Genomic DNA, 14,530 nt, shown 5'->3' with positions numbered 1-14,530 from the left:
TGACGACTTCCAGGCATACCGCTGAGTACAACAAGGCACTGTTTCCTGGCCACCTCAAATCAAGCAAAACACTGTCGGCCCCTTGACCCCCAGCTCTCCCCCAGGGAATGATCCACCACCACATACTTGATGCTGCTATGCTCCACAGCAAGCCAACGGGCACGGGCCTGCTTCCCCCCCTCTAGCGACTGTGGGCCCTGGGGTGCGGAAGGGCTCCTGCCACCACACAGGAAGAATGAGCAGCACCAGTGTACAGCAGCTGCTGATTAGCCCTCACCTTCATGCAGGCAGGAAGATGCTTCCTGCGGCTCCCTGCAGCTACCACCAGTGCAGCTACCACCAGTGCAGTCCCCTATGGGCACACTTTTGGCCACCATCAGCATCGTCCCAGAGACGGATGAGCCCACTATGCCACAGGACGTGGGGATGCAGGGGCCCCAAGCACTGCCACACGTCCTCCACCCAGCCTCACAAGCAGTGAGATGGCCTGCCACGCAATGACATAACAGAGACGGTGACAGCCCTGTTGCTTTTATTGATTGCCCACATGACAAAGCATCATGCACCGGGTATGAGCGGCTGCTGCTCCTCGAGCAGCTCCTCACCAGGCGGCAGCTCGTAGATGACACAGAGGGAAGAGAAAAGGCAGCCCAGGAAGGACACAAGACAGGCAAAATACATGACACCACTAGTGCTGCCCACTGCCGCCGTCAGAGGCCCCATCACCACAGCCACAAGGATCTGAGCCAGGAAGTACTGGCAGCTCAGCAGGGAGATGTCCACGCCCATCCCACGCCGCGTGCCCTCCACCTGTGAGCCAGCAAACTACAGGGGACACAGCGTGAGGGGGGTCTGCTGCCAGCACCACCCCCACCCTCAGCCCCCTACACTCACCTTGCGACTCTGGTAGTAGTCACACAGCAGGGAGTAGGGCAGTGTGCACAGTGTGGCAAAGAGGACACCATATGTGGCACATAGTGACAGCACCACATACACATTTCTGGAGACCGTGGCCAGCCCAGTGCCCAGCCCAAAAGCAAGGTATGCCACAAAGTACAGAGTCCGCGTGCTGAACCGCTCCTCCAGCTTCTCCAGCACAGCTGCAAGACAATGCCACAGTGTCACGGGGCAGCRTAGACTGTGGCCCTCCCTGGCTGCTAGCTAGGTGGCAAGGCTCAAAGGGCGCAAGGCTGCACCCCCTTGGACCCCACTGCCCAGCCGTTGGGCAGCAACAGTTAGGTGATGACCATTAGGGCCTCGGGTAACTGGGGGCCCGTGTCCAGCATCCCCTCCAAATGCCTCTCTCGATGCAGCCCAGTCGCACGGAGAGTACAGTGGAGCTGTGGCCTGCTGGTGTGTCCCTGTCCCATGGGGAGGAGGAGGAGCTGCTGTGTGGGGTGGGTACACTGTCAGGGCGCTGTGGTGACCCCACGGTGTTTGGCCACACGCACGGGCGTGCTGAGTGCTGCTGTGCTCAAAGCGTGCTTAGGATAGCAGTGTGCACTTCTAGATTTAACGTACGTTGAAAATGCCACTTGAGAAAGGAACAGAAACAGGTTTTCACTGGACTGTTGACCTCCTCTGCTGTCAGCACAGGCCATGCTAACTACTGGAGACAATATTGTGAAAAACCAACACACTCATTCAGCATTCATGCCATGTGGTAGCTGATGTGCAACACACCAATATGAGTACTTGTTGCAGAAGCACCACTTCAGAAGCAGGTATATTGTACTGTCAGCAGAGTATAGAGTGGCTTTACTTAGTACCTGAATAGAACGCAGCACTGAATGCATAGATGCACATTCCCCAGCAGCCCATGGTGACCCCAGCGTTGTACTTCTGATACTCATCTGAGTTGTGAGGAGCTTTTGGATTCCCTTGAAACACTACTTCTCCCATGAAGTCAGTGTAGAAGAGCAACATGCCCTCAAACGAAAGCCAGCCTGAAAGAAACCAGAAGTAACCTATTACGATTCCTGAGTACCAGCTTCCCCTTGTAAGACATGGATGCTATTACCTACCTTTCAGATCACAACCGAAGACAGGTTGTGCTACATTAATATTACATAATGCTCAGCCCCATTTTTCTGAGACTGCTTTTCTCTGTGCATTTTGCTCTAATGTTTGTCAAAGCCATTCAGGATGCTAAACATTAAGATATATCACTTGAATTCCCATGTGGAATCCTAGAGGCAAACTACAGACTTTAGCAAGACAGAAAAACAGACTGCAGCAGTCTGAACTACCTTTAGCTTTTGACAGGACATGAGGTGGCTCAGTTTTGCAGAGTAACTTCACATATACTACTTTCAGAGTGCTGTTGTCCTCCCACAATTAGCTGGAAGGAATGCTTCTCATATCATGGTTGCAGCCTCCTCAGGACTTCTGACACAGTAAAAACCCCTACTCATAAACTCATGTCAGGAATACCGATGCAGGCAAACTCTTAATTCCTTCCACAGCCTATGAGAATTAACCACCTGTTATCTTGTGTCCAACTTTGTGCAGGCCCTCCCTAACCACCAGTCACGGATTAGTAGGAGTGAAGGTAACAGTACAGGCACCCTCACAATGCTGCAGTCTGTGTCCCCTCACAGCCTGTTCTGGGGCCCCCAAATATATGCTGACGAGGTGGGGAAAAGGGGCACAAAATGCTGGTCGCAGACGTAAGCAGGAAAATACCATTAATTTTTCCCACCCTGCTCAATAACAGCTCCAGTTTCAGAGCTTTGAGGCAGGTTTATACCATTTTAATTCTGCTCCTAGTGAAGTGTCTCATGTTCCAGCACAAATATCCAACTCAATGGCTGTGCTGATTTAAAACAATGTTATTCTCCTTCTAGGAATGTAGGCCTTACTGTTTTTTAGTGTTCCAAAAACCCGAATACCAGAAAGTACCTTATTGGTCAGTATAATGGAACAAATTAGCAGCCATTGCAACAACAGATAAAATACTTYAAAAAATATTTAGTCAAGGTAGATTACCTCATGGTAAAAACAAGATAGCACTTTCTGATTACCTAGGAAGTGGTTGATGCAAAGGTTACGCAGAGCCTTGGGCATGTGGCAGATGGTGGAAAACAGAAGTTTCAGAGAGAGCGGTTGCTCAGAGGTCTCACCTGATCCGTTCAGCTGACTCTCATACTTAACACCATTCAGCAAGATATTAGCAACCTGCACCATAAAAATTCCCAGGTCAACAAACACATTAAGCCTTTGAACAAAACTATGCAATATTACACAGCTATCTGATCATTTCAAAGTTAGGCTGCTGTTGCAGTACATTGATTTGGAGATTAAGAACAGCATTTTGAGGTAAGCACAGCTGTACGTTTAGCCTTAGAACATGTACAAATGGCTGCMGTTGCAGTGTACTTGAAACAGTACTCTTTACTTGGTTACCCAATCAAAATGCTACTATAAGCAAGCATAACTTTCATTGCATTTAATAGGAGCTGTACCTAGAATCAGGTGAATTTGCTCCCTGAAGTTATATATTTATTGAAAAAAAGAGGCAAGTGTTAACAAATTTATCTTTATTACTTGCTGTCCTTGATACTTGATCCCTGCATTCACAGTATGTAAAAACCTGACCCTAACAAAGCGTGCTCTCATGAACTGTGCTAGAATACAGTAACAGAAGTGAATAAATAATCAAGAAAGAAAGAAAGAAACACACACAAAACAGGACAGTTTACCTCATCCTGGATCATAAAAAAATAGGCCAGCATACAGAGGTCTCAGACATTCCAAGTTATCACCAACAGCGGGAGGTGAGGCCACAGTCTTTCCCCYGAGTAAGGGAAACCTCACCTCCCTGATGGAACCAGCTTTAATGACTGCCATAAGGAGAAGCTCAAGGGAGAATCCTATCCCTGGCCCTATCTTGCAGGTATTTCTGTGGAAAGGGAAGATATAGGCTCAATAAAAATGTGTCTTTTTCTGCTCTCACTTGGTAACTTCCTGAGTGGCAAAGCAGGGCTAAAAATACCAACCTGACTTTCACACATGGACTGGAAAGAGTGGAACACTCACATTATCTGCTATTTTAACACAGGCGGTCCACAGATTACCAGTTGTAATAATGCCCTGCCCATTGTTTTATCAATGCAGTCACAGCAGATGTTCTGTTTCTGTAGTAACTTTTGTAGGCAAACTGTCATGAATCTCCAAACTAATCATGAATTTATGTGCCAAATATAGAAAATTATATAAAGAGATTAAATGAATGCACACGTTTGCACGGTCATGGGTTTACATGGTTTACGTTGTTTTTCTGCCCTTACCTGTTGGCTGAAAGTTACATTTCTTCTTCTGCTACTTTCTGGACAATGTCCTGTTACAATGTCCGGAATAGCCAAGGTCTGAGGTCTTTTCAGGATCCCTGATGACCGTGGCTTTACTGCATCCAGTGAGCCCACCCTTAGTGCCTCGCCATCAGCCCCTGGAGTTACGCTGCTCTCCCCTTGCTCCAAAATTCCATTTTCTTGGTGGTAACAGCCATCTGGAACCCGGGGAAAGCTGACACTGACAGGCTGCCTGGGAACACTAGCTGGAAGTGCTAAGTAACTATTGTGCCCGCCAGTAAAACAGTCTATAAGCACACTGTCAATATTTGAAGTCCCAAATGATGATGCAAACTCATTAATTCCTGTCAAAGAATTGTCTCTGCTGACAAAACTGCCATATTTGGGTGTGAGTGGGCTGAGGGGAGAAATTGGACTTGTAAAACTTGCATATAAATGAGCCGAGTTATGAGAAGCAAGGTTTTCATTTACACCTTCCTCAAAGAAGAGAGGTGGGGAAGGAGGGAGAGGAAGACTCGGACTCTTCATCACCTTTTTCTTCTTGCTAAAGGACCTCAGGGGTCTTTCTGGAATGCTAATTAGCGTCAACACAGTAGTGATCGTCAGTGTAATTGAGGTGAAGACATAGATGACACGAAGTTGCCCTCCCACAGCTTTTCCAAAACTGGTTTTATCCCAATGTATTCCTCCAACAACATAACCAAAGCCACCTCCAAGACCTGGTGGAAAAACAGAGCTGAGATTATCTTCCCTAGCCAATCCTTCAAGTCAGTAACAGCACAGCACTATTTGATAAGTTGTGTGCAGACTCCAAAGTATTAGTTTTATTTTACTACTTAATACCTTTTTAACTCAAATGCAGTAGCGTAGTAATTTGCAACACAAGGACAGTCTGAATGTGCAGAGTACAGAAAGAGGGAGAAGGTCAGCAAGCAATGTAAAAGCAATGATACAAAGACTTAAAAATGCTAGTTCTTTCTTTGCCAAGGACAAATCACTTTACCTTTGGCAATTTTAGTCTGTAAAACAGAACAATGTTCACCAGCCACATGGCAAGGTTCTGCAATCAGTCAGCTAAGACCATTTCTCCGAATGGTAAGTTAAAATCCAATTTCCCACTCACTAAGAGGAACACAGTTTTATCTGCTTCCAAGATAGACTGAATCATTTCAGAAGTGTAGCAAGCTCATTGTTCAGCAACATATCAACACTGTACAAAACTGCCACTGCACCCTATTGTAGATAAACAAGGAAGTTCTGAGGACACCATACAATGCTGTCCTTTTCTTCCTTATGTACATGTTAAACAGCATAAAAAGCCTCCTAATGGAGAGGAAAACTAGATTGGAGCATTACAGCAATTCAAAACATCAGGAACAAGAGAGCAGAGCACCTTGTATGCTCTACTCACTTCAATGCAGTGACTCAAGAAGGCCTACTTCCCACATCTGTAGTAAGCTGAACCTCCTCCCTCAAGGGGTAATTTTGTTCCCCTAGACATTTTAAAAGACATGAGGGACACCTTAGGATAGGCAATCCAGGACTGTGCCTTGCTTGACTTCTGGCAGCTACCCTCTTGCAATAAGTTTTCAAAGTTAATTATTGCTAACTGTGTATTCAGTTATGTTTAAAGTAAAAAAAGACCCATAATTTACACTCTGCTTCCTCACAGTAAAACTTAACTCACTTGGGGTTCATGCCAGCAAGGAAGAATCGAGAAAACACACCTGCTAACAAAGCATGGATATTGAGGCCCCTGTCTTGATCCGCTGGGCTGCACACATCCATCATGTAGGCATGACTGGGATTGTCTGCCGAATCTGCGCTGAAGTCCATGAGGATGACACCACAGACTGTAAGAATGATTCCCCATTTGTGGTTACTCACAGAGTCAGACAACGCACTGCCAATATCTCGGCCATTCAGCATAAGCGAGAGCCCCAGCAATGCTCCTAAGAATAAAAATAAATCAGAATAAATCAATCACTCCTAGAGAAGAACTGCATCACTGCATAGTCTCTGAAAGTGTTATGCTACCACCAAAGTACTGCAGCAAGCATTATTGCTCTTGTTCAAACCATCGCAGAACTGAGAATGAGGTTTATAGCATACACATATTCTTTTCCACTGTCTGAGCTCACAAATGCCTGGAGCTGTGGTTGGCCAAAGGAAAACTTCAGATTCTCAAAACGTCAGCTCTTCAGACTCTTACAAGAGAGAACCATTCATGTATGTATTCTAGCTGCCAAAGCATGATCTCAGTATCACTCACCATTTTCTTCAGACCCCTAATACCCAACACCGCCTCCCAACAACATTAGAGGCCTTTTTTCAGCCTAGTACCATAAAGGATGCCATAGAAGAGATGTGTAAATTTTCTACTTTACAAGTGTTATGCCCATGATTTCTAAAAGACGCACCTATTGCTAAGACCAGAATGAAGGGTCTTCTCCTCCCGAATCTTGATGTGCATCTGTCACTCCAGGCCCCCAGCAAAGGCTGCAGCAAGAACCCTAAAAGAAGAGGGACTCACCAAAAAGTGRCAGTTTTTCTGCAGGCCTGTTTTACAGGGGATTTAGAAGGGGTAGTTGAAAAGGCAGGACACCATAGCATAGTAACACCCCCCAACAGACAGTATTAATCATTCAGATGTACACACAGTTTAGTTTCCGGCATCTCCCAAGTTGGGGACTGTTCATTTAGGACTGTAGTGAAAACGCAGTCATTCTGCTTCAGTAGCACAGTAGAGACTAACATCAGGTTAAAAATAGGAGTACAACAACTGTACATTCTAAAGCACTCAGTTACTTGCAAACTATTTCACTCACCTGTCTTATTTTGAAGAGCCCCTATAAAATTATCGTGGAAAGTAGCACAAGTTGGGAAGGTGCTGAGATTACTCTGTCCCAGCCTGTGCACAGGGGAGAAGTGGCCTATCTACACTCCTATTTTGAAGCACATTCTAGGAGTACAAGGACAGGCAGAACAGTGTTTCCAAGATGGGCAATAACCCACCTTATAGTTCTTCCTATAGTAATGGATATGTTTCAAGCCCTATCTCCATGCAAAGGCAAGTAATGCAATGCCAGTAGAAGTAGGGATGTATGATCAACAAAGCACAGTCTTTCATTATTGGAATATCTTGTTTGTTTCAGAAAATTAAACAGAACAAGGCAACCCCACTCTGTTTTTTCACACACCAATGGGATCTGTGTATTGTTTTTCATAGGGATCCAAATGGACGCACTGAGCCTCTTTTGTTAGTTTTTAAACATACAAACTGAGTAACCAAAGCTCACCCTTTCACAAAATGTAAGAGATTGAGAAACCATTAACAGAACAGACTTCTTGGTTGCATCAAGCCCATTTCAGGCAAGGCACAGAAAGAACTACATTCCATTCAGTTCTCTAAAATTATGCCTAGCAATTCTTAACCTTCACAGCACGTGAGCTATACTTGTGAACAGCAAAGGTAGGGAAAACAAAACCATATATCCCCCGTTTAGTGGGCAAAACATAAGGGAAGAAACAGCATAAAGAAAAGTTACCTAATATAGGGCTGATGAACCACACCATCCCATACAACTGGTCTGGAAGCCCCATCTGAAGCAGCACGGGGGTAACATAGGCTGTTTCCATGGCATAGCTGAACTCAAGTCCAAAGAGAATGCATCCATTAAACAGGAGTTCAAGAAAAGACCTCTGGGGTTGGAGATCCCCAAAGTCAATCAAATCAATAGGACATGGAGTGTTTGGTGGTGGCGGTGGCGAAGGGCGGATGTGTTTTCTCCTTTTTGGATGTCTCTTAAAGTTGTTGGCCCGATGACTGATGTGCCGTGTGACTGATCCAGAATAGCCTGGAACCTGTGACCTCCATATTTCCTGAGAAGACAAGCTTGGAAAAAGCACAACATCGCTAGCAGGAGTTGCTGCAGATGATGGAATCATCATGGACAGGTGTCTGGAAGAAAGAAATACTCAAAATAAAACAGCTGAGTAAGAGAAACTTTGCTTAATTCACCTACTTAAGTTCAAACAATTTCTGAACATTTCACATATTAAGCGCAGCCTTCTTAACAGTTACAGCATTTTCATGTAGGACTGGAATCCTGATGGATTCCAGACCTCTGGACTAACAATACCAGGCAGGCCATGGCCTTTTACAGATACAGCACAGTGCTTTGCTGGGACAGGGTAGAGACCAAGACAGTTTACAGCCAAAGTGTCAGTCCCTAATTGCCACCCATTTTTCTGAGAAGTCTAGGGGAAGAAGGCTCTACCCACTGCCTTCTTCAGAATGACAAGTCATAGCATGTCAGACAGTGTTTCTTTCCTTTTTATTTTCAACAGAGAAAAAATAGAAGATGGGACAGAAGGAAAACACTTATGAGAGCATGCAGATCTGCCTAACTGAACAAGGATGGTGAACTGAAAGGAAATGCACCACAAACTAAAAAGTAACTACAGTAACAGCCACACACACTAAAGTCTTCTCTCACTCATTATATGAATTTATTTAAATTAAATGCAGCTTTGGGAAACAGCTTTTATTTTACTGTGGATGAGCAAGATCCCCAGCTGACTTCAAATCCGTAGAGCCAGAGATTACGCTCTTCTGGCAGTACAAACCTGTTCAGGAAGCACAGGCTGAAATCAGGGAAGATTGCTAAGCAAGACCAGCAGTGCTCTGGGAATCCCCAGATGGTAAACAATCCCTGCAGAATTACAGAGCTGGTACAGGCTGCAGCAGCAGCCAGGCAGTTTTCTGAAGACAATGGAAGAATGGAAAAACAGTGCTTCCATCTCGTCAGTCCCTACTGCTTCCATGTTGCAGACCCTGCCTGTCTCACAGGCTATCTATCTTTCCTGGTTCTTACTTGCTCACTAATAGAGCTATTTCTGGCACTTTCGGATGGCTCACTTCTTCAGCCAAGAGTAAAGCCTATTGCCAGAAACAATTTCTATCCAAACTGCTCAAATTCACTCAGTTTTTCTTTTTCTTCCTTTTTTTTTTTTTTATTAGAGACAGATTAGTGACACCTTTACATTTCAGATTTTGTTTCTAGTTCTTGACCATAACCTAATGGTCTTTCTAGCTAAATACAAAGTATCTTATCTGTAGACAGTTGGAACATCTGCTAAAAAATTAACAACTGAAAAAAACAAGAACTGACATATGGCATCACTTTACCCAAAGAATGTCACTTCCATCGTATGGAAGGGAATGACTCTGCACACCAGTTTCAGTACAGGCAAAGTTCATTCTTCTGAAGGTCTTAGCCCACTGTCATACCAGCATTTCTGTGGCATGTCGTTTTGCCCCTAGATTGTGTTTGTACTTCGACTGCTGCTGGTGAAACATCTGTTTTTATTTTTTTTGTGTGTGTGAAGCCTCTATCAGAAGTCATGACCTGTAATCAAGGTGGGTCATTTTTGTTTAAATTAACCGTACAAAACTGATAATGCTTTCACATTTCAGAGTCACTTCTGTCATGAGGCATGCCCGTGACATGAGGCGTACTCATTTTTGGGAGTACTTCTCCTCTCTCTTCGCATAAATGAGACACCAGAGCTCCCACCATGGTCATCTGAGCATGACCTGACACCATCAGGGATTCAAATTGAAAAGGTTTAAACAACTAGCAGTCCAACATGTCACACTCTTCAGAGTACTCATAACAGCAATAGGTTTACATTTATCTGCAATTCACTCAAAATAAATGAAGATAAAACATGGCCTCAGTCTAATATACAACCGAGGAAAGCCACCGCACGGCTGCAAATCTGTACCCCTGCTGCAATGTGAAGCCRTTTTTCAGTACTGATCCTAGCATCACTGCTGCTTATGCTGGAACAAAAGGGTTCATCCAAAGTCTTTACATCAATGACTAAGTTTTATTTTCTTCCTATTTGCATTACTGAATTCAGCAGAGACACTCTGTGCTGTAAAGACAGGGTCTGATCCTGTTTCTTGCAGGTTACGTGTCAGTAAGACTTCTTGAGGCTGGAATGCCTAACAAACATGTTTTTGCAGTACAGGCTTCTCTAGCCAAAGACTCGGATGAGAAGAGCCGAAAACAAATAATATGGTTGGAGCCAAAAGATGCTACAGTATCCTTTCTCTGTGCAGTAACTGAAGTCTCAAAGCAATTCCTGGCAGGAAGATATACATGCCACAAACCACCCTGAGTATTGCTACTCCTCTCAGAGACTATTAGCACTCAAGCGCTGAACAGCCTCTTCTGATCATGTCAGAATTACTTGGGCTTGGCCGCCTTAGCCAAAGTACATGTACTGTATTGGGCAAAATGGCCAAACAGGTTTCAAAATAGCATCTCAGGGTAGATGCTGGCAGATCTGCTGAATAAACGAATGACCTGTGATTTCCTGTCTTTAATTGCCAGAATTAGAAACAGCTTGTAAGTGAATTTTGACCTGTTCTTTGGTCCATAGACCAAAGGCTACTACTGAGCAAGGATGGCTATGCATTGTCTTGTATGTCCTGTACTTCACGGCTACATCCTAAAAGCAAAACAAAATCTCGTTTGTTCAGAATCCTCCAAGGAAGAGTCTCCTAGCTTTTCTGCTAGTTTGGCTGTACAAAACTCCCACAAATCTCTCATTTCCTGCTGCCTCTTCCAGAACATCTCCCGCAACTCTTACTAAACTTTGTTCCACGCCCCGAAGAGCTACCAAAAGCGAAAACCCACATTTACCATTACTCTGACACAAGGGTGACACTGATGCCCTACACAGAATAGTTCCCAGCTCCAGGTATGTTGTTTTCAARATGCTGAAAACTTGCCATGACCTATACCTTTCATAAGAAATAAATACTCCCTTTTATGTTCTGGGAGTATCATTATGAATCTTCAGGGTGGAAATAATTCCCTCAAGATGAGAATCTGTTAAAAAATGACAGAGATTCCAAAACAAAGACCTAGAGAAAACGCAACAACGTTTGCTGTCTAATGACCTTTTCGTAAGGTACTACCACTCTGAGACGACATACCTCATCATTTGCTTGCAGGGTAAATAAATAGTCGCTCTTCCTATATTCATCTATCATCGGCTTCATCTGATACTAATCCTTCCTTTATTTTCCTGCTTTATGCTATGCACTGCAAAGGGATTACATAACGATTCACAAGTGATGATGCTTCAGCAACAGATGAAACAATCCCTCTGCACGGCTCAAAAATACACGTGGAGCTCTGCAATCATTTGGAGTCAAAGACTATATTATTGACAGGCGATGTGCTACTGGTCCAGCAGAAATTCAGCGTAAGTAGAGCCCACTCTCTCATTGCCCATTCCCTCCAACATGAGAACTGGTCACCAGAAGACCTCTTCAGAGGACTTAAGCTTGGCCTTAGGTGAATCTACCTGGTAATTAAACGAGTGTCAAAGCAGGAAGCCTCCCTTGTGTGTGAAAAACAATTATGACTGCAGGTCACAGGCCACTTTCAATTTTTATTTGTGCTTTTTGGCAAGCACTGTGAGGCTGACAAGCACTCCTCTTTATCTGTAAGACCCTGGCAATGCTGGCTCTGCAGCCTGCTATCTGCACAGTCAGGTGCACATATGCGCATCCAAAGTACATAACGCAGCAGAGCAGAAGGTCATCGTTCATTTGGAGCATCTCTATAACGAAAAGAGAGTTTCTCCTATTTTGGCAGAATCTTACTTTGCCTCTGGGCCAAATTTTTCTGAGGCGAGTCCTGACRACTCCTTAAGTGCAAGCAACACTGATGCTGCGCGAGGAGAGCCGACRCTGCACGGCGGCGCCCCGAGCCCTCGCTCGTCCCGGGGGCCGCGGCAGGTCCCCGCGCCTCCACCGCCCGGGGCCGCCGACCCCCGCGCCCCCGACCCCGCGCGGCGCCTCGCCTCACCTCGCCTCCAGCGGCCGGCACTGCGCCGCGCCGTGACGTCGCGCCGCGCCGTCCCCCGCCCCACTGACGTCACGCTCGCAGCCGGGCGGGAGCGGCGTCTTCGCCGGCGGCACCGCGGCCCCTGCCGCTAGAGCCGGTTATCGTCGGCGATGGTTCAGGTGCGGCCGAGGAGCTGCACAGCGCAGCCTCGCTTTGAACCACTTACGGCCCCTGCTGCACCGGCGCGGTCCCTGCTCGCCAGAGCTCTGCGGCACCGCTCCCTTTGCTGCACTGCCCTTCCACAAGCTGGGTCCTTCCCCGCACCGGCACCGCCATCTCAGCGCAAGCAGTTCAGGGTAGCGCAAGTGCTAGCTGAAGCAGGGATATTTCTGATAAGCCTGCAGAGTAGATGCTCTAGATAACCCCCTGCTTCTGTGGTGGCCTTCATCTGTTCTCATTAACAGGAGCAGCACTCATCATCTTCCTATTCTTCTACTGACGTTATTTTGCAATTTGTTTTATACCTGCATATTTCATGCTCTTACGTTTTGTATTTCCTCGTGGATTGCTAACAAAGATGTCATCAATTATTTACTCCAGTCTGCTGGATTTTTAAATACACCTGAAACTCAGTCCAAGATGCTTAATTTTGTTTCGAAATTTCACTTACGTGGGTAGCCATAGCATTGCATGCATCTCTTTTTCAATATTCATTGTGGCAGAACACTGGCTTCCCTGTACACAAATCAAAAGTGACAACAGGATTAAGAAAGGTATGGCACTGACATTACACTGAAAGTTAGCTTTCATTTATGCAGTCGGTGGTACTGCCATAACGTCTGGAAAAAGATGCTAGAGAGGACTGCTGAGGGCAGGTCTCAACAAACTGATTAAAACCATTKCTGTGGTTCTGGAAGAAAACAGAGTCAGGTACTTGTACAAACTTATTTACTGATGGTGTCCCTCTTACTGGCATTTACGTGTCCTCAACTCCACAGCCACTACAAAGATCGTTCATCCTCCTGAGCAGCAAGACTACTGAGCAACAAAAGCAAAAATCCTAAGCCAATCCAAGGATGAAGGGCCAGGGCTAGACTGCCAGTACAAGGAAAAGAGGATGGTCCAGGCCAGTGCCACAGCTGGTAGGAAAAATGAACAGATCTGCTGGCAGATCTGCTGCCAAAGGGATTAGAGACCTGGGGCAAAAGCCTGCCACTGCTTGGAAGGGTTATGAGTGTCACCAGGAGCAGCAGTAGCATCCGCTATCACCCATCTCCAGCTTCGTAGTGCTCACAGAGAGCTAAACAGAGCTGTGCGCCTATGGCTGTTGTGCCACCCCGAATGGTTTGCTGCCTTTGCTCAAGTCCCAGAGCCAGATGTTCCTTCAGCGAGCATGGCTGAGAACACAGCACAACAGCCTGTGCTCCAGCCAGATTCAGTCCTGCCATCCACGTGCTAGAGGGAGTCTGTAAACACTGAACAGACAAACAGGATGTTTAGGAGCCACATTCCTCCTCACTATAGACAGTATTTTGTATTGCACCTGGGCATGGAGAGTTGGTCATATTAATGCCAGCAGATGGTCATCTGTTCCCTAGGGACATATTTGAGACAGTAAGTAAGCTGTTCATACTGCGTTAAATTCAATAAAACTGTCCACTCCAAATATAAAAAACAGCTCATACTGTTTAACACAGAGCTTGTCCATTTGAAATGGTGGGACAAGGTGCTCTGTTCCTTCCCAGGATAACTATAATGGAGAGAATGAAAGCGATTCCTGCTGTGCATTCATCTCTTGCGGTCCTTTGGGCTTTAGACAGAACAGAAACCACAAATCTCCTCTCCTTCCATTGCCATAAGCTCACACATAAATTGTTGTTCAAATAGATGTAAGAACACCCTTTTATTTTGTTTTAGCTTAACCCAACAGAGCTCAAAAGAGTGAGTTTTGGTGACGAATACCTACCGTTATGAATTTGCGCTATTCTCTCCAACAACGATGTCTTCTCTGGGTGCAAGACATTCTGCATTCATTAAATGCTTTTGTTTGGTCTTTCTATGAAGCAGCTTCTGACAGTGCATTCATCTCTTCTCATTTACAGCTTCATTTCAGGCTGTTTCACTTGCCAGCAGACAGGAACCTCATTATTTGCCTTGCTTGAATTGGGACTTTTTCCTGTTTCTTGGAAACTTCTCTCAGTATCTCCATAATCCTTTTCTCTGAGATAAACATTAGTTCCAGTCAAGTGAAATTCTGCTTAAGCTAGCAACACAGAATATGTTGCTAACTTTCTTAAAGAACGGGGTTTTGAGTGTGTGGTGTTGGGTGCTCCTTTTCTTTCTTTCTTT

At 45.4% G+C, this 14,530-nt stretch overlaps 1 protein-coding gene across 15 annotated transcripts in view; it reads right to left on the bottom strand.

Annotated features, from left to right (window-relative positions):
- The window catches only part of SLC45A1 (solute carrier family 45 member 1), an 81,854-nt gene that overhangs the window by 645 nt on the left and 66,679 nt on the right, over positions 1–14,530 (bottom strand). For 10 of the 15 annotated variants that reach the window (XM_085311549.1, XM_085311551.1, XM_085311550.1 and 7 more), the window contains 8 exons: positions 7,859–8,271; positions 6,731–6,823; positions 6,038–6,262; positions 4,290–5,029; positions 3,024–3,177; positions 1,770–1,946; positions 895–1,100; positions 606–825 (listed from right to left, as the gene is read on the bottom strand). In XM_085311549.1, the coding sequence (XP_085167675.1) occupies positions 606–825; positions 895–1,100; positions 1,770–1,946; positions 3,024–3,177; positions 4,290–5,029; positions 6,038–6,262; positions 6,731–6,823; positions 7,859–8,261 (2,218 nt within the window). In that variant the 5' untranslated portion in view covers positions 8,262–8,271. Of the gene's footprint in view, positions 1–515; positions 826–894; positions 1,101–1,769; positions 1,947–3,023; positions 3,178–4,289; positions 5,030–6,037; positions 6,263–6,730; positions 6,824–7,858; positions 8,272–11,322; positions 11,989–12,202; positions 12,258–12,851; positions 13,057–14,530 lie in introns of those variants that run through there. The other 5 variants (XM_085311548.1, XM_085311560.1, XM_085311547.1 and 2 more) reach the window with 5 other exon arrangements.

Source organism: Rhea americana, unplaced genomic scaffold (genome assembly GCF_003343005.1).
Source record: "Rhea americana isolate MKP2758 unplaced genomic scaffold, rheAme1 scaffold_343, whole genome shotgun sequence".
Lineage (NCBI taxonomy): Eukaryota > Metazoa > Chordata > Aves > Rheiformes > Rheidae > Rhea > Rhea americana.
Note: the sequence above shows the minus strand (reverse complement) of the source record. Positions and strands in the feature narration are given on the sequence as shown.